General features: G+C 47.5%; 1 protein-coding gene across 1 annotated transcript in view; it reads right to left on the bottom strand.

The window, feature by feature from the left end:
• The window catches only part of COL22A1 (collagen type XXII alpha 1 chain), a 381,368-nt gene that overhangs the window by 212,029 nt on the left and 147,496 nt on the right, over window positions 1-21,843 (bottom strand). The window contains exons 15-17 of the mRNA XM_063925140.1: window positions 19,401-19,454; window positions 18,683-18,736; window positions 17,244-17,288 (exon numbers count right to left, since the gene is read on the bottom strand). Coding sequence (XP_063781210.1) covers window positions 17,244-17,288; window positions 18,683-18,736; window positions 19,401-19,454 — 153 coding nt within the window. The remainder of the gene's footprint in view (window positions 1-17,243; window positions 17,289-18,682; window positions 18,737-19,400; window positions 19,455-21,843) is intronic.

Raw genomic sequence — 21,843 nt, 5'->3', positions numbered from 1 at the left:
ATCACGGAGGAGCATATCATGTGCATGTAACACCATCACAGAGGAGCATGTCATGTGCATGTAACGCCATCACAGAGGAGCATGTCATGTGCATGTAACGCCATCACAGAGGAGCATGTCATGTGCATGTAACGCTATCACGGAGGAGTATGTCATGTGCATGTAACGCTATCACAGAGGAGAATGTCATGTGCATGTAACGCCATCACAGAGGAGCATGTCATGTGCATGTAACGCCATCACGGAGGAGCATGTCATGTGCATGTAACGCCATCACGGAGGAGAATGTCATGTGCATGTAACGCTATCACGGAGGAGAATGTCATGTGCATGTAACGCCATCACGGAGGAGAATGTCATGTGCATGTAACGCCATCACGGAGGAGCATATCATGTGCATGTAACGCCATCACGGAGGAGTATGTCATGTGCATGTAACGCTATCACAGAGGAGAATGTCATGTGCATGTAACGCCATCACAGAGGAGCATGTCATGTGCATGTAACGCCATCACGGAGGAGCATATCATGTGCATGTAACACCATCACAGAGGAGCATGTCATGTGCATGTAACGCCATCACGGAGGAGTATGTCATGTGCATGTAACGCTATCACGAAGGAGAATGTCATGTGCATGTAACGCTATCACGGAGGAGAATGTCATGTGCATGTAACGCTATCACGGAGGAGAATGTCATGTGCATGTAACGCCATCACGGAGGAGCATATCATGTGCATGTAACACCATCACAGAGGAGCATGTCATGTGCATGTAACGCCATCACGGAGGAGCATATCATGTGCATGTAACGCCATCACAGAGGAGAATGTCATGTGCATGTAACGCTATCACGGAGGAAAATGTCATGTGCATGTAACGCCATCACGGAGGAGAATGTCATGTGCATGTAACGCCATCACGAAGGAGCATATCATGTGCATGTAACACCATCACAGAGGAGCATGTCATGTGCATGTAACGCTATCACAGAGGAGAATGTCATGTGCATGTAACGCCATCACAGAGGAGCATGTCATGTGCATGTAACGCCATCACGGAGGAGTATGTCATGTGCATGTAACGCTATCACAGAGGAGAATGTCATGTGCATGTAACGCCATCACAGAGGAGCATGTCATGTGCATGTAACGCCATCACGGAGGAGCATGTCATGTGCATGTAACGCCATCACGGAGGAGAATGTCATGTGCATGTAACGCCATCACGGAGGAGAATGTCATGTGCATGTAGCGCCATCACGAAGGAGAATGTCATGTGCATGTAACGCCATCACGGAGGAGCATATCATGTGCATGTAACACCATCACAGAGGAGCATGTCATGTGCATGTAACGCCATCACGGAGGAGCATATCATGTGCATGTAACGCCATCACGAAGGAGAATGTCATGTGCATGTAACGCTATCACGGAGGAGAATGTCATGTGCATGTAACGCCATCACGGAGGAGCATATCATGTGCATGTAACACCATCACAGAGGAGCATGTCATGTGCATGTAACGCCATCACGGAGGAGCATATCATGTGCATGTAACGCCATCACGGAGGAGAATGTCATGTAACGCTATCACGGAGGAGAATGTAATGTGCATGTAACGCCATCACGGAGGAGAATGTCATGTGCATGTAACGCCATCACGGAGGAGCATATCATGTGCATGTAACACCATCACAGAGGAGCATGTCATGTGCATGTAACGCTATCACAGAGGAGAATGTCATGTGCATGTAACGCCATCACAGAGGAGCATGTCATGTGCATGTAACGCCATCACGGAGGAGTATGTCATGTGCATGTAACGCTATCACAGAGGAGAATGTCATGTGCATGTAACGCCATCACAGAGGAGCATGTCATGTGCATGTAACGCCATCACGGAGGAGCATATCATGTGCATGTAACGCCATCACGGAGGAGAATGTCATGTGCATGTAACGCTATCACGGAGGAGAATGTCATGTGCATGTAACGCCATCACGGAGGAGAATGTCATGTGCATGTAACGCCATCACGGAGGAGCATATCATGTGCATGTAACGCCATCACGGAGGAGTATGTCATGTGCATGTAACGCTATCACAGAGGAGAATGTCATGTGCATGTAACGCCATCACAGAGGAGCATGTCATGTGCATGTAACGCCATCACGGAGGAGCATATCATGTGCATGTAACACCATCACAGAGGAGCATGTCATGTGCATGTAACGCCATCACGGAGGAGTATGTCATGTGCATGTAACGCTATCACGAAGGAGAATGTCATGTGCATGTAACGCTATCACGGAGGAGAATGTCATGTGCATGTAACGCTATCACGGAGGAGAATGTCATGTGCATGTAACGCCATCACGGAGGAGCATATCATGTGCATGTAACGCTATCACGGAGGAGAATGTCATGTGCATGTAACACCATCACAGAGGAGCATGTCATGTGCATGTAACGCCATCACGGAGGAGCATATCATGTGCATGTAACGCCATCACAGAGGAGCATGTCATGTGCATGTAACGCCATCACGGAGGAGAATGTCATGTGCATGTAACGCTATCACGGAGGAGAATGTCATGTGCATGTAACGCCATCACAGAGGTGCATGTAACGCTATCACAGAGGAGTATGTCATGTGCATGTAACACCATCACAGAGGAGTATGTCATGTGCATGTAACACCATCACAGAGGAGCATGTCATGTGCATGTAACGCCATCACGGAGGAGAATGTCATGTGCATGTAACGCTATCACGGAGGAGAATGTCATGTGCATGTAACGCCATCACGGAGGAGCATGTCATGTGCATGTAACGCCATCACAGAGGAGTATGTCATGTGCATGTAACGCTATCACGGAGGAGTATGTCATGTGCATGTAACGCCATCACAGAGGAGAATGTCATGTGCATGTAACGCCATCACGGAGGAGCATATCATGTGCATGTAACACCATCACAGAGGAGCATGTCATGTGCATGTAACGCTATCACAGAGGAGCATGTCATGTGCATGTAACGCCATCACAGAGGAGCATGTCTTGTGCATGTAACACCATTACAGAGGAGCATGTCATGTGCATGTAACACCATTACAGAGGAGCATGTCATGTGCATGTAACGCCATCACAGAGGAGCATGTCATGTGCATGTAACGCCATCACAGAGGAGCATGTCATGTGCATGTAACGCCATCACGGAGGAGCATATCATGTGCATGTAACGCCATCACGGAGGAGAATGTCATGTGCATGTAACGCTATCACGGAGGAGAATGTCATGTGCATGTAACGCCATCACGGAGGAGCATGTCATGTGCATGTAACGCCATCACGGAGGAGTATGTCATGTGCATGTAACGCTATCACGAAGGAGAATGTCATGTGCATGTAACGCTATCACGGAGGAGAATGTCATGTGCATGTAACGCTATCACGGAGGAGAATGTCATGTGCATGTAACGACATCACGGAGGAGCATATCATGTGCATGTAACGCTATCACGGAGGAGAATGTCATGTGCATGTAACACCATCACAGAGGAGCATGTCATGTGCATGTAACGCCATCACGGAGGAGCATATCATGTGCATGTAACGCCATCACAGAGGAGTATGTCATATGCATGTAACGCCATCACAGAGGAGTATGTCATGTGCATGTAACGCTATCACGAAGGAGAATGTCATGTGCATGTAACGCTATCACGGAGGAGAATGTCATGTGCATGTAACGCTATCACGGAGGAGAATGTCATGTGCATGTAACGCCATCACGGAGGAGCATATCATGTGCATGTAACGCTATCACGGAGGAGAATGTCATGTGCATGTAACACCATCACAGAGGAGCATGTCATGTGCATGTAACGCCATCACGGAGGAGCATATCATGTGCATGTAACGCCATCACAGAGGAGCATGTCATGTGCATGTAACACCATCACAGAGGAGCATGTCATGTGCATGTAACGCCATCACGGAGGAGCATATCATGTGCATGTAACGCTATCACGGAGGAGAATGTCATGTGCATGTAACGCTATCACGGAGGAGAATGTCATGTGCATGTAACGCCATCACGGAGGAGCATATCATGTGCATGTAACGCCATCACAGAGGAGCATGTCATGTGCATGTAACGCCATCACGGAGGAGCATATCATGTGCATGTAACGCCATCACAGAGGAGAATGTCATGTGCATGTAACGCTATCACGGAGGAAAATGTCATGTGCATGTAACGCCATCACGGAGGAGAATGTCATGTGCATGTAACGCCATCACGAAGGAGCATATCATGTGCATGTAAAACCATCACAGAGGAGCATGTCATGTGCATGTAACGCTATCACAGAGGAGAATGTCATGTGCATGTAACGCCATCACAGAGGAGCATGTCATGTGCATGTAACGCCATCACGGAGGAGTATGTCATGTGCATGTAACGCTATCACAGAGGAGAATGTCATGTGCATGTAACGCCATCACAGAGGAGCATGTCATGTGCATGTAACGCCATCACGGAGGAGCATGTCATGTGCATGTAACGCCATCACGGAGGAGAATGTCATGTGCATGTAACGCCATCACGGAGGAGAATGTCATGTGCATGTAACGCCATCACGAAGAAGAATGTCATGTGCATGTAACGCCATCACGGAGGAGCATATCATGTGCATGTAACACCATCACAGAGGAGCATGTCATGTGCATGTAACGCCATCACGGAGGAGCATATCATGTGCATGTAACGCCATCACGAAGGAGAATGTCATGTGCATGTAACGCTATCACGGAGGAGAATGTCATGTGCATGTAACGCTATCACGGAGGAGAATGTCATGTGCATGTAACGCCATCACGGAGGAGCATATCATGTGCATGTAACACCATCACAGAGGAGCATGTCATGTGCATGTAACGCCATCACGGAGGAGCATATCATGTGCATGTAACGCCATCACGGAGGAGAATGTCATGTAACGCTATCACGGAGGAGAATGTCATGTGCATGTAACGCCATCACGGAGGAGAATGTCATGTGCATGTAACGCCATCACGGAGGAGCATATCATGTGCATGTAACACCATCACAGAGGAGCATGTCATGTGCATGTAACGCTATCACAGAGGAGAATGTCATGTGCATGTAACGCCATCACAGAGGAGCATGTCATGTGCATGTAACGCCATCACGGAGGAGTATGTCATGTGCATGTAACGCTATCACAGAGGAGCATATCATGTGCATGTAACACCATCACAGAGGAGCATGTCATGTGCATGTAACGCCATCACGGAGGAGCATATCATGTGCATGTAACGCCATCACAGAGGAGAATGTCATGTGCATGTAACGCTATCACGGAGGAGAATGTCATGTGCATGTAACGCTATCACGGAGGAGAATGTCATGTGCATGTAACGCCATCACGGAGGAACATATCATGTGCATGTAACACCATCACAGAGGAGCATGTCATGTGCATGTAACGCCATCACGGAGGAGCATATCATGTGCATGTAACGCCATCACGGAGGAGAATGTCATGTGCATGTAACGCTATCACGGAGGAGAATGTCATGTGCATGTAACGCCATCACGGAGGAGCATATCATGTGCATGTAACGCCATCACGGAGGAGCATATCATGTGCATGTAACGCCATCACGGAGGAGAATGTCATGTGCATGTAACGCTATCACGGAGGAGAATGTCATGTGCATGTAACGCTATCACGGAGGAGAATGTCATGTGCATGTAACGCCATCACGGAGGAGCATATCATGTGCATGTAACGCTATCACGGAGGAGAATGTCATGTGCATGTAACACCATCACAGAGGAGCATGTCATGTGCATGTAACGCCATCACGGAGGAGCATATCATGTGCATGTAACGCCATCACAGAGGAGCATGTCATGTGCATGTAACACCATCACAGAGGAGCATGTCATGTGCATGTAACGCCATCACGGAGGAGCATATCATGTGCATGTAACGCTATCACGGAGGAGAATGTCATGTGCATGTAACGCTATCACGGAGGAGAATGTCATGTGCATGTAACGCCATCACGGAGGAGCATATCATGTGCATGTAACGCCATCACAGAGGAGCATGTCATGTGCATGTAACGCCATCACGGAGGAGCATATCATGTGCATGTAACGCCATCACAGAGGAGAATGTCATGTGCATGTAACGCTATCACGGAGGAAAATGTCATGTGCATGTAACGCCATCACGGAGGAGAATGTCATGTGCATGTAACGCCATCACGAAGGAGCATATCATGTGCATGTAAAACCATCACAGAGGAGCATGTCATGTGCATGTAACGCTATCACAGAGGAGAATGTCATGTGCATGTAACGCCATCACAGAGGAGCATGTCATGTGCATGTAACGCCATCACGGAGGAGTATGTCATGTGCATGTAACGCTATCACAGAGGAGAATGTCATGTGCATGTAACGCCATCACAGAGGAGCATGTCATGTGCATGTAACGCCATCACGGAGGAGCATGTCATGTGCATGTAACGCCATCACGGAGGAGAATGTCATGTGCATGTAACGCCATCACGGAGGAGAATGTCATGTGCATGTAACGCCATCACGAAGAAGAATGTCATGTGCATGTAACGCCATCACGGAGGAGCATATCATGTGCATGTAACACCATCACAGAGGAGCATGTCATGTGCATGTAACGCCATCACGGAGGAGCATATCATGTGCATGTAACGCCATCACGAAGGAGAATGTCATGTGCATGTAACGCTATCACGGAGGAGAATGTCATGTGCATGTAACGCTATCACGGAGGAGAATGTCATGTGCATGTAACGCCATCACGGAGGAGCATATCATGTGCATGTAACACCATCACAGAGGAGCATGTCATGTGCATGTAACGCCATCACGGAGGAGCATATCATGTGCATGTAACGCCATCACGGAGGAGAATGTCATGTAACGCTATCACGGAGGAGAATGTCATGTGCATGTAACGCCATCACGGAGGAGAATGTCATGTGCATGTAACGCCATCACGGAGGAGCATATCATGTGCATGTAACACCATCACAGAGGAGCATGTCATGTGCACGTAACGCTATCACAGAGGAGAATGTCATGTGCATGTAACGCCATCACAGAGGAGCATGTCATGTGCATGTAACGCCATCACGGAGGAGTATGTCATGTGCATGTAACGCTATCACAGAGGAGAATGTCATGTGCATGTAACGCCATCACAGAGGAGCATGTCATGTGCATGTAACGCCATCACGGAGGAGCATATCATGTGCATGTAACGCCATCACGGAGGAGAATGTCATGTGCATGTAACGCTATCACGGAGGAGAATGTCATGTGCATGTAACGCCATCACAGAGGAGAATGTCATGTGCATGTAACGCCATCACGGAGGAGCATATCATGTGCATGTAACGCCATCACGGAGGAGTATGTCATCTGCATGTAACGCTATCACAGAGGAGAATGTCATGTGCATGTAACGCCATCACAGAGGAGCATGTCATGTGCATGTAACGCCATCACGGAGGAGCATATCATGTGCATGTAACACCATCACAGAGGAGCATGTCATGTGCATGTAACGCCATCACGGAGGAGTATGTCATGTGCATGTAACGCTATCACGAAGGAGAATGTCATGTGCATGTAACGCTATCACGGAGGAGAATGTCATGTGCATGTAACGCCATCACGGAGGAGCATATCATGTGCATGTAACGCTATCACGGAGGAGAATGTCATGTGCATGTAACACCATCACAGAGGAGCATGTCATGTGCATGTAACGCCATCACGGAGGAGCATATCATGTGCATGTAACGCCATCACGGAGGAGCATGTCATGTGCATGTAACGCCATCACGGAGGAGAATGTCATGTGCATGTAACGCTATCACGGAGGAGAATGTCATGTGCATGTAACGCCATCACAGAGGTGCATGTAACGCTATCACAGAGGAGTATGTCATGTGCATGTAACACCATCACAGAGGAGTATGTCATGTGCATGTAACACCATCACAGAGGAGCATGTCATGTGCATGTAACGCCATCACGGAGGAGAATGTCATGTGCATGTAACGCCATCACGGAGGAGCATGTCATGTGCATGTAACGCCATCACAGAGGAGTATGTCATGTGCATGTAACGCTATCACGGAGGAGTATGTCATGTGCATGTAACGCCATCACAGAGGAGAATGTCATGTGCATGTAACGCCATCACGGAGGAGCATATCATGTGCATGTAACACCATCACAGAGGAGCATGTCATGTGCATGTAACGCTATCACATAGGAGTATGTCATGTGCATGTAACGCCATCATGGAGGAGAATGTCATGTGCATGTAACGCCATCACAGAGGAGTATGTCATGTGCATGTAACGCTATCACGGAGGAGAATGTCATGTACATGTAACACCATCACAGAGGAGCATGTCATGTGCATGTAACGCTATCACGGAGGAGAATGTCATGTGCATGTAACGCTATCACGGTGGAGCATGTCATGTGCATGTAACGCCATCACAGAGGAGTATGTCATGTGCATGTAACGCTATCACGGAGGAGCATGTCATGTGCATGTAACGCCATCACAGAGGAGTATGTCATGTGCATGTAACGCCATCACAGAGGAGTATGTCATGTGCATGTAACGCCATCACAGAGGAGAATGTCATGTGCATGTAACGCCATCACAGAGGAGCATGTCATGTGCATGTAACGCTATCACGGAGGAGCATGTCATGTGCATGTAACGCTATCACAGAGGAGCATGTCATGTGCATGTAACGCCATCACAGAGGAGCATGTCATGTGCATGTAACGCCATCACAGAGGAGCATGTCATGTGCATGTTTCGCCATCACGGAGGAGAATGTCATGTGCATGTAACGCCATCACAGAGGAGCATGTCATGTGCATGTAACGCTATCACGGAGGAGCATATCATGTGCATGTAACGCCATCACAGAGGAGTATGTCATGTGCATGTAACACCATCACAGAGGAGTATGTCATGTGCATGTAACGCCATCACAAAGGAGTATGTCATGTGCATGTAACGCCATCACAGAGGAACATGTCATGTGCATGTAACGCTATCACGGAGGAGCATATCATGTGCATGTAACGCCATCACAGAGGAGTACGTCATGTGCATGTAACACCATCACAGAGGAGTATGTCATGTGCATGTAACGCCATCACAGAGGAGTATGTCATGTGCATGTAACGCCATCACAGAGGAGTATGTCATGTGCATGTAACGCCATCACAGAGGAGAATGTCATGTGCATGTAACACCATCATAGAGGAGTATGTCATGTGCATGTAACACCATCACAGAGGAGTATGTCATGTGCATGTAACGCCATCACAGAGGAGTATGTCATGTGCATGTAACGCCATCACAGAGGAGTATGTCATGTGCATGTAACGCCATCACAGATGAGAATGTCATGTGCATGTAACACCATCATAGAGGAGTATGTCATGTGCATGTAACGCCATCATAGAGGAGCATGTCATGTGCATGTAACGCCATCACAGAGGAGCATGTCATGTGCATGTAACACCATCACAGAGGAGAATGTCATGTGCATGTAACACCATCATAGAGGAGTATGTCATGTGCATGTAACGCCATCATAGAGGAGCATGTCATGTGCATGTAACGCCATCACGGAGGAGAATGTCATGTGCATGTAACACCATCACAGAGGAGAATGTCATGTGCATGTAACGCCATCACAGAGGAGCATGTCATGTGCATGTAACGCCATCACAGAGGAGTATGTCATGTGCATGTAACACCATCACGGAGGAGCATGTCATGTGCATGTAACGCTATCACGGAGGAGCATGTCATGTGCATGTAACGCTATCATGGAGGAGAATGTCATGTGCATGTAACACCATCACGGAGGAGTATGTCATGTGCATGTAACGCTATCACAGAGGAGCATGTCATGTGCATGTAACGCCATCACAGAGGAGTATGTCATGTGCATGTAACGCCATCACAGAGGAGCATGTCATGTGCATGTAACGCCATCACAGAGGAGCATGTCATGTGCATGTAACGCCATCACAGAGGAGTATGTCATGTGCATGTAACGCCATCACAGAGGAGCATGTCATGTGCATGTAACACCATCACGGAGGAGCATGTCATGTGCATGTAACGTTATCACGGAGGAGCATGTCATGTGCATGTAACGCTATCATGGAGGAGAATGTCATGTGCATGTAACGCCATCACGGAGGAGTATGTCATGTGCATGTAACACCATCACAGAGGAGCATGTCATGTGCATGTAACGCCATCACAGAGGAGCATGTCATGTGCATGTAACACCATCACGGAGGAGTATGTCATGTGCATGTAACGCTATCACGAAGGAGAATGTCATGTGCATGTAACGCTATCACGGAGGAGAATGTCATGTGCATGTAACGCCATCACGGAGGAGCATATCATGTGCATGTAACGCTATCACGGAGGAGAATGTCATGTGCATGTAACACCATCACAGAGGAGCATGTCATGTGCATGTAACGCCATCACGGAGGAGCATATCATGTGCATGTAACGCCATCACAGAGGAGCATGTCATGTGCATGTAACGCCATCACGGAGGAGAATGTCATGTGCATGTAACGCTATCACGGAGGAGAATGTCATGTGCATGTAACGCCATCACAGAGGTGCATGTAACGCTATCACAGAGGAGTATGTCATGTGCATGTAACACCATCACAGAGGAGTATGTCATGTGCATGTAACACCATCACAGAGGAGCATGTCATGTGCATGTAACGCCATCACGGAGGAGAATGTCATGTGCATGTAACGCTATCACGGAGGAGAATGTCATGTGCATGTAACGCCATCACGGAGGAGCATGTCATGTGCATGTAACGCCATCACAGAGGAGTATGTCATGTGCATGTAACGCTATCACGGAGGAGTATGTCATGTGCATGTAACGCCATCACAGAGGAGAATGTCATGTGCATGTAACGCCATCACGGAGGAGCATATCATGTGCATGTAACACCATCACAGAGGAGCATGTCATGTGCATGTAACGCTATCACATAGGAGTATGTCATGTGCATGTAACGCCATCATGGAGGAGAATGTCATGTGCATGTAACGCCATCACAGAGGAGTATGTCATGTGCATGTAACGCTATCACGGAGGAGAATGTCATGTACATGTAACACCATCACAGAGGAGCATGTCATGTGCATGTAACGCTATCACGGAGGAGAATGTCATGTGCATGTAACGCTATCACGGTGGAGCATGTCATGTGCATGTAACGCCATCACAGAGGAGTATGTCATGTGCATGTAACGCTATCACGGAGGAGCATGTCATGTGCATGTAACGCCATCACAGAGGAGTATGTCATGTGCATGTAACGCCATCACAGAGGAGTATGTCATGTGCATGTAACGCCATCACAGAGGAGAATGTCATGTGCATGTAACGCCATCACAGAGGAGCATGTCATGTGCATGTAACGCTATCACGGAGGAGCATGTCATGTGCATGTAACGCTATCACAGAGGAGCATGTCATGTGCATGTAACGCCATCACAGAGGAGCATGTCATGTGCATGTAACGCCATCACAGAGGAGCATGTCATGTGCATGTTTCGCCATCACGGAGGAGAATGTCATGTGCATGTAACGCCATCACAGAGGAGCATGTCATGTGCATGTAACGCTATCACGGAGGAGCATATCATGTGCATGTAACGCCATCACAGAGGAGTATGTCATGTGCATGTAACACCATCACAGAGGAGTATGTCATGTGCATGTAACGCCATCACAAAGGAGTATGTCATGTGCATGTAACGCCATCACAGAGGAACATGTCATGTGCATGTAACGCTATCACGGAGGAGCATATCATGTGCATGTAACGCCATCACAGAGGAGTACGTCATGTGCATGTAACACCATCACAGAGGAGTATGTCATGTGCATGTAACGCCATCACAGAGGAGTATGTCATGTGCATGTAACGCCATCACAGAGGAGTATGTCATGTGCATGTAACGCCATCACAGAGGAGAATGTCATGTGCATGTAACACCATCATAGAGGAGTATGTCATGTGCATGTAACACCATCACAGAGGAGTATGTCATGTGCATGTAACGCCATCACAGAGGAGTATGTCATGTGCATGTAACGCCATCACAGAGGAGTATGTCATGTGCATGTAACGCCATCACAGATGAGAATGTCATGTGCATGTAACACCATCATAGAGGAGTATGTCATGTGCATGTAACGCCATCATAGAGGAGCATGTCATGTGCATGTAACGCCATCACAGAGGAGCATGTCATGTGCATGTAACACCATCACAGAGGAGAATGTCATGTGCATGTAACACCATCATAGAGGAGTATGTCATGTGCATGTAACGCCATCATAGAGGAGCATGTCATGTGCATGTAACGCCATCACGGAGGAGAATGTCATGTGCATGTAACACCATCACAGAGGAGAATGTCATGTGCATGTAACGCCATCACAGAGGAGCATGTCATGTGCATGTAACGCCATCACAGAGGAGTATGTCATGTGCATGTAACACCATCACGGAGGAGCATGTCATGTGCATGTAACGCTATCACGGAGGAGCATGTCATGTGCATGTAACGCTATCATGGAGGAGAATGTCATGTGCATGTAACACCATCACGGAGGAGTATGTCATGTGCATGTAACGCTATCACAGAGGAGCATGTCATGTGCATGTAACGCCATCACAGAGGAGTATGTCATGTGCATGTAACGCCATCACAGAGGAGCATGTCATGTGCATGTAACGCCATCACAGAGGAGCATGTCATGTGCATGTAACGCCATCACAGAGGAGTATGTCATGTGCATGTAACGCCATCACAGAGGAGCATGTCATGTGCATGTAACACCATCACGGAGGAGCATGTCATGTGCATGTAACGTTATCACGGAGGAGCATGTCATGTGCATGTAACGCTATCATGGAGGAGAATGTCATGTGCATGTAACGCCATCACGGAGGAGTATGTCATGTGCATGTAACACCATCACAGAGGAGCATGTCATGTGCATGTAACGCCATCACAGAGGAGTATGTCATGTGCATGTAACGCCATCACAGAGGAGTATGTCATGTGCATGTAACGCTATCACAGAGGAGTATGTCATGTGTATGTAACGCCATCACAGAGGAGTATGTCATGTGCATGTAACGCCATCACAGAGGAGCATGTCATGTGCATGTAACGCCATCACAGAGGAGTATGTCATGTGCATGTAACGCCATCACAGAGGAGTATGTCATGTGCATGTAACGCCATCACAGAGGAGTATGTCATGTGCATGTAACGCCATCACAGAGGAGTATGTCATGTGCATGTAACGCCATCACAGAGGAGCATGTCATGTGCATGTAACGCCATCACAGAGGAGTATGTCATGTGTATGTAACGCCATCACAGAGGAGAATGTCATGTGCATGTAACACCATCACAGAGGAGCATGTCATGTGCATGTAACGCCATCACAGAGGAGCATATCATGTGCATGTAACGCCATCACGAAGGAGAATCTCATGTGCATGTAACGCCATCACAGAGGAGTATGTCATGTGCATGTAACGCTATCACAGAGGAGTATGTCATGTGCATGTAACGCCATCACGGAGGAGCATGTCATGTGCATGTAACGCCATCACAGAGGAGCATGTCATGTGCATGTAACGCCATCACAGAGGAGTATGTCATGTGTATGTAACGCCATCACAGAGGAGTATGTCATGTGTATGTAACGCCATCACAGAGGAGTATGTCATGTGCATGTAACACCATCATAGAGGAGTATGTCATGTGCATGTAACGCTATCACAGAGGAGTATGTCATGTGTATGTAACGCCATCACAGAGGAGCATGTCATGTGCATGTAACGCCATCACAGAGGAGCATGTCATGTGTATGTAACGCCATCACAGAGGAGTATGTCATGTGTATGTAACGCCATCACAGAGGAGCATGTCATGTGTATGTAACGCCATCACAGAGGAGTATGTCATGTGTATGTAACGCCATCACAGAGGAGCATGTCATGTGCATGTAACGCCATCACAGAGGAGCATGTCATGTGTATGTAACGCCATCACAGAGGAATATGTCATGTGTATGTAACGCCATCACAGAGGATAATGTCATGTGCATGTAACGCCATCACAGAGGAGTATGTCATGTGTATGTAACGCCATCACAGAGGAGTATGTCATGTGTATGTAACGCCATCACAGAGGAGTATGTCATGTGCATGTAACACCATCATAGAGGAGTATGTCATGTGCATGTAACGCCATCACGGAGGAGTATGTCATGTGCATGTAACGCTATCACAGAGGAGCATGTCATGTGCATGTAACGCCATCACAGAGGAGTATGTCATGTGCATGTAACGCCATCACAGAGGAGCATGTCATGTGCATGTAACGCCATCACAGAGGAGCATGTCATGTGCATGTAACGCCATCACAGAGGAGTATGTCATGTGCATGTAACGCCATCACAGAGGAGCATGTCATGTGCATGTAACACCATCACGGAGGAGCATGTCATGTGCATGTAACGTTATCACGGAGGAGCATGTCATGTGCATGTAACGCTATCATGGAGGAGAATGTCATGTGCATGTAACGCCATCACGGAGGAGTATGTCATGTGCATGTAACACCATCACAGAGGAGCATGTCATGTGCATGTAACGCCATCACAGAGGAGTATGTCATGTGCATGTAACGCCATCACAGAGGAGTATGTCATGTGCATGTAACGCTATCACAGAGGAGTATGTCATGTGTATGTAACGCCATCACAGAGGAGTATGTCATGTGCATGTAACGCCATCACAGAGGAGCATGTCATGTGCATGTAACGCCATCACAGAGGAGTATGTCATGTGCATGTAACGCCATCACAGAGGAGTATGTCATGTGCATGTAACGCCATCACAGAGGAGTATGTCATGTGCATGTAACGCCATCACAGAGGAGCATGTCATGTGCATGTAACGCCATCACAGAGCAGCATGTCATGTGCATGTAACGCCATCACAGAGGAGCATGTCATGTGCATGTAACACCATCACAGAGCAGCATGTCATGTGCATGTAACGCCATCACAGAGGAGTATGTCATGTGCATGTAACGCCATCACAGAGGAGCATGTCATATGCATGTAACGCCATCACAGAGGAGTATGTCATGTGTATGTAACGCCATCACAGAGGAGAATGTCATGTGCATGTAACACCATCACAGAGGAGCATGTCATGTGCATGTAACGCCATCACAGAGGAGCATATCATGTGCATGTAACGCCATCACGAAGGAGAATGTCATGTGCATGTAACGCCATCACAGAGGAGTATGTCATGTGCATGTAACGCTATCACAGAGGAGTATGTCATGTGCATGTAACGCCATCACGGAGGAGCATGTCATGTGCATGTAACGCCATCACAGAGGAGCATGTCATGTGCATGTAACGCCATCACAGAGGAGTATGTCACGTGTATGTAACGCCATCACAGAGGAGTATGTCATGTGTATGTAACGCCATCACAGAGGAGTATGTCATGTGCATGTAACACCATCATAGAGGAGTATGTCATGTGCATGTAACGCTATCACAGAGGAGTATGTCATGTGTATGTAACGCCATCACAGAGGAGCATGTCATGTGCATGTAACGCCATCACAGAGGAGCATGTCATGTGTATGTAACGCCATCACAGAGGAGTATGTCATGTGTATGTAACGCCATCACAGAGGAGCATGTCATGTGTATGTAACGCCATCACAGAGGAGTATGTCATGTGTATGTAACGCCATCACAGAGGAGCATGTCATGTGCATGTAACGCCATCACAGAGGAGCATGTCATGTGTATGTAACGCCATCACAGAGGAGTATGTCATGTGTATGTAACGCCATCACAGAGGATAATGTCATGTGCATGTAACGCCATCACAGAGGAGTATGTCATGTGTATGTAACGCCATCACAGAGGAGTATGTCATGTGTATGTAACGCCATCACAGAGGAGTATGTCATGTGCATGTAACACCATCATAGAGGAGTATGTCATGTGTATGTAACGCCATCACAGAGGAGTATGTCATGTGCATGTAACGCCATCACAGAGGAGCATGTCATGTGCATGTAACACCATCACAGAGGAGCATGTCATGTGCATGTAACGCTATCACGGAGCAGCATGTCATGTGCATGTAACGCTATCACAGAGGAGCATGTCATGTGCATGTAACGCTATCACAGAGGAGCATGTCATGTGCATGTAACGCTATCACAGAGGAGCATATCATGTGCATGTCACACTATGTGCTGACAGACTGATTGTACTGCCATCATCTTCTCCTGCGGGGGGGGGAAATACACATATACTGTATACTGACACCAGGGATGATGGAAAAGCTGCAATGCCCCTATATAGCTCTATATGTGACTGGGTACATCCGTGCGCTTTATACATAACCACTGACTATATCATACTGAACATTACTCTAAGGGAAGCAGTGACCATATTACGGCTATAGGAAGCAGGGCCGACAATAGGGGGCTTGGCTTCGTACAGGGGGCGTGGTCATTTACGCCCCCTGTACAGACTGAAATGATGTGCGGTGCGCGATGACGTCATCGCGCACCGCACAGCAAAGGTCCTCTTCACGAAGGTAAACGACGCGTAGCGTCTAATTCCCTTCGTGGAGAGGACCTTTGCTGTGCGGTGCGCGATGACGTCATCGCGCACCGCACAGTAAAGGACCTCTCCACGAAGGGATAACTAGACGCGTACGCGACTAGTTTCCCTTCACATCGGCAGCGGGGGGCAGCGGGCAGCGGATCTTGCCCTGGTGCGGCGCCCTCCGGATGGCGCCCTGTGCCCTCCGGAAGACGGCACCCCGGGCAAAAGTCCTGCTTGCCTGTGGCAAGATCCGCTACTGATAGGAAGGATTGTGTACTCATTTCAATGTTATGTCTTTATTATTCATGTGAAATACACGGGGTTCAGTCACGGTATACAGTATGATGTAGATACGTGGAACCTTTTATTTTACCTTTACTCCAGGTGGGCCGGAGAGGCCTTGCTCTCCAGGTTGTCCCTGTAAAAGGAGTGCACATACCATGAGCAAATCACTGTAAATCAGATTACCACATGGAACATATAATAATAATAAATTGTAAAAAAAAAATTAAAAAAAATTACAATATAAATAGAATCCGACTAAGACAAAAACAGGATGATGTCTGTTGCCCTCTGCTGGCTGATGGCATTACTGCAGTCAAAAGTTTTGGCACAATAGGGGTCATTCCGAGTTGATCGCTAGCTGCCGTTGTTCGCTGCGTAGCGTTCAGTGAAAAAAATGGCTATTCTGCGCATGCATATGCACCGCAATACGCAGCGCGTCCTACGGGGACAAAGTCCTTTGTGGTTTTGCACTGGTTCTAGCGACAATTCCAAACGCACAGCCGATCGCAAGGAGATTGACAGGAAGAGGGCGTTTGTGGGTGTCAACTGACTGTTTTCCAGGACTGTTTGGAAAAATGCAGGCGTGGCCGGGCGTTTACTGGGTGTGTATCTGATGTCATTATCGCATCACTCGTCGCAGCAATCGTCGCACAGGATAAGTAACTACGGGGCTGGTCTTGTTTTGCACAAAAAATGTGTTTGCAGGCGCCCTGCTGCACATGCGTTTGCACTCCTGCAAAGCGAAAATACACTCCCCCGTGGGCGGCGACTATGCGTTTGCATGGCTGCTAAAAACTGCTAGCGAGCAATCAACTCGGAATGACCCCCAATAGTAATTACTTTAAAAAAAATGAATAAGCAGCCATGAGCAATTATATAGGAGGGATTTACAGTAGCTTGGCGGTCCTATAAACAAAAATACGTGGCCTTTTTTTCACAGGTTTTTATTACCTCTGCTGCCACAGAGAAACATGAGACATTTGAAGTATGGAAGCAGGGTTGCCATCAGAAATTGTGGGGCCGGGGACTGACAAAATAGACAGGGCCCCTCCCTCCCAACAAAAAAAAGATTCTGCTACACTGATCCACCACTATGTGATGTCATACATTGTATTTATACAGCGCTCTTTCTCCAATAGGACTCAAGGCTTTATGCCTTGAGAAGTAATACCCTGAATCCTCAAGACAACTGTACACAACAAAATGGCCGCCTTCATTGTGTGAGAGGGGTGGGTGCTAGTTATCCAGGCCCAAGGCTGTCCAGAACCTGTCAGGGTAGCGAGTCAGCCATAAAGGCGGAGCTTGGACCAGGTTTTGAGAGTGGGTGTGGTCACATCCCCATGTTTGGCCAGGCTTCCTCTCTTGCACCCAGGCCCGATAGATGATGGTGTTTGTAGGCAGTAGCAGAACTATTGCGGAAACAGGGTGTACGGGTTACTATGGGAACCAGTGATGCTTGTCCAATCACTACGGAGACATTCTGAAAAACTGAACAGTGCCATATACACTATACAAAACATACGTTACCCTTGGACCAGTTTGCCCGGGAATTCCATCCAAGCCTCGTTCTCCTTGTTCACCCTACGAATAATGAGAGATGTAAGAATTATTAATGGCAAAGTAGGGCCAATTACAATTGCCTTTGTCAATCTGTGTTACTCAATTTCTTATACACAATCAGGCTGAGGCTTATGGTGCCCATACACTTATACAGCATGCAATCATGCGATTGATCAGTTGCATGATTGTATGCACATATTGTGCACCATGCGAGGCGATGCACGGGCACGCCGGTCGAATCTCGTGTCACAAGATATTTAGTGCTGCACTTAATATTTATTGCACTGCGATGCGCGATGGGCACCCGGGTGACGTGCCCATCACGTGATTACTATACGATCTACCGCATGATCGCACGGTAATCACTTTTGCAGTTCACCTGAACTGCCTGTGCGATGCCCCGCGATGTGGCGTTGCGGGGCATCACACAAGTGTATGGGGGGCATTAGTCTGACCACATTTGCCTCCAAAATCATAGATATCAAAAACACTCACTAGAAAAAAACTGCAACTGTTTGCAAATTAAAATTTAAAAAATTTAAATGAAAGTAACGCATTTGCGTAATCTTACGTCATTCGCCAAATGTACGACGACCTTCCCCAACAGTTCCCATTACTAAGAAGCTGGACATTTTTGGTTAAGAAATAATTCCTTATATCCATAACCATGCATAAAAAAAATTACCTTTGAACCTGGTTTTCCATCCTGCCCATCTATTGCTTCCTTTCCAGGTGCTCCCTAGATACAGTATACATGTATTCAATATAAAGGCATAAACGTAATTTTTACAATTAAAATAACAAATAAAACACACAAAAAAACTAATAACAAAGCTTTAACAAGAAATGAACCCAGTATATTGGATATTCATCAGCGGTGTTAACATTTACTGTATGATAAAGTTACAGTTGTCTTATTGCAGAATTTTGGGGAATTTGTTTTTTCCCCCCAAAAAAATAACAGAGTGCTCCAGGATTTTTGTAACTTTCTTTAATGCTGGAGGTCATTTACAAAGGGGGTCATTCTGACCTGTTCGCTCGCTGCGTTTTAACGCAGCAGAGCGCATGGGTCTCTGCTGCGCATGCGCTGTAGTGCGCCGGCGCATGCCAGACGGCCGAAGGCCATAGCAAGGATGCGATCGCCTTTGCCTGATTGACAGGCGATCGCTGGGTGGGAGGGGGCGGAACGGCGGGCCGCAATGGCTGCGTGACGTCACACGCAGCGCTGCGGGCCAGGGAGCGATGAGTAGCTCCCGGCCAGCACGCTAAAGCTGCGCTGGCCGGGAGCTACTCTTGAAGTGCAAAGGCATTGCCGCTGTGCGATGCCTTTGCACTTCTGCGGGGGCGGCCGACACTGACATGCGGGGCGGACTAGCCCTGTGCTGGGCGTCCCCCCGCATGTCAGTGTGAATGATCGTAGCTGTGCTAGATTTATCACAGCTACGATCATCTCGGAATGACCCCCAAAGTGCGCCCAATGCACACCACAGAATGCCTTGGTCCATACCTGTTTTCTCTCGCGGAATCTCCGGGAGACTCCCAATGTTTGGCAGATCTCACAAGCTCCTTGGACAATAGGGGATCCTCCCCCTGGGCGTGGCATTGTTAGAGCGAGTATTGGGCTGGATATAAACTCTTAACAAGTAAGATAACCAAAATATAATCTATGCATATATCAACCCACTAATAAGTATAAGCCTGATTAATTTGCGGCCTGTGTATATGATTTATATAGAAGGGGTATGAGGTGGTTTCAAAAAACTGTATTATTATTACTGAATATACTGTATGCATAAATACACAACATATACCATAAAAAAGGACGTTTGTCAAGAAATTCAGAAATATATATTCACATAAAAATCCTTAAGCAGAACGCTTATCTTTTAAGCAGGGCCAGATTAACAGGGGGCAGAAGACCCGGGATCCAGTCTCTAGGTCGACATGACAAAAAGTCAACATGAGTTTTTCAAAAATGTTTAATTTTTTTTTACGTTTTCATAACTTACCATCCACGTGGACTACAATTGGGAAGTAACCTGTACCGATCGCAGCGGAGCGTGGCACCTTGCCCAAACGCGAGCCACGCGAGGGGACACGATGCACAAATTGGGGTTCCAGGTCACTGTACGATGACAACGACACCATTTTTTTTTTTTTAAAAACTCATGTCGACCTTTTTTCATGTCGACCTAGTACATGTTGACCTAGAGTCCCTGTTGACCTAGAAACCACGTCAACCTACTTACTGTCGACCAATAGTGGTGTGTACACACGGTGAGATATTTTCTTACGATTTTGACTATATAGTTAAAATCGTAAGAAAAGTTAGTGCAGATCGCAAAGGTGAAAGTCACCTTGCGATGCCGATGCGCGGTCCCGCGGGGTCAGCATCGCAGGACTAGACAGTCAAAATTGACTTGCCTGCACAGTCTATCTATTCTTGCAATGCCGACCGCGCGGGACCGCGCATCGGCATCGAATCGGTATCACAAGGTGACTTTCACCTTGCAATCTGCACTAACGTTTCTTACGATTTTAACTATATAGTCAAAATCGTAAGAAAATATCTCACCGTGTGTACACACCATAACATACCACACCCGAAGACCCAGGGCCCCCACACACTCTGTCCCAGCCAGGGTCGCCATCAGGGGGGCACAGTTGAGACTGTTGACCTGGGCACGGACAAACAGGGGTCCCAGGTGGCAAAAGTGTGCATGGCGCTTAGACGGCGGACAGCCCTGGAGACAGATACAGTGTTGGCGGCATTTCAGATGTAATGCCGGCCACCCACTATTCAATGCTCGCAAACCAACAGCCAATCATGAGCATCAGACTGGCTGGCGTCCGGAACCACATTTGATATTTTGCAGGCGCTGTCACTCTTCATAGCTGTCCGCACAATAAATGCTCTGGGGCTGCAGGGGCTACCCAGGCATTGGCAGGGACCTCTCCCCAGTCAGAGGCAGATCTGAGAGAGGCAAAAGTCTGTGAGAGCGGCTCCATACCTCCCAACATGACCCTCTCCAGGAGGGACAGAATGCTCTGCTCCTGGACTTTTCTCTTAATTTATGATTGCCTGCACCTGTGTTGAACAGGTCAATGGATTAGAAAGGTGTTTCAAT

This window comes from Pseudophryne corroboree, chromosome 5, assembly GCF_028390025.1.
Source record: "Pseudophryne corroboree isolate aPseCor3 chromosome 5, aPseCor3.hap2, whole genome shotgun sequence".
In the NCBI taxonomy this organism is placed as follows: domain Eukaryota; kingdom Metazoa; phylum Chordata; class Amphibia; order Anura; family Myobatrachidae; genus Pseudophryne; species Pseudophryne corroboree.
This window is presented reverse-complemented; position numbering and strand designations above follow the sequence as displayed.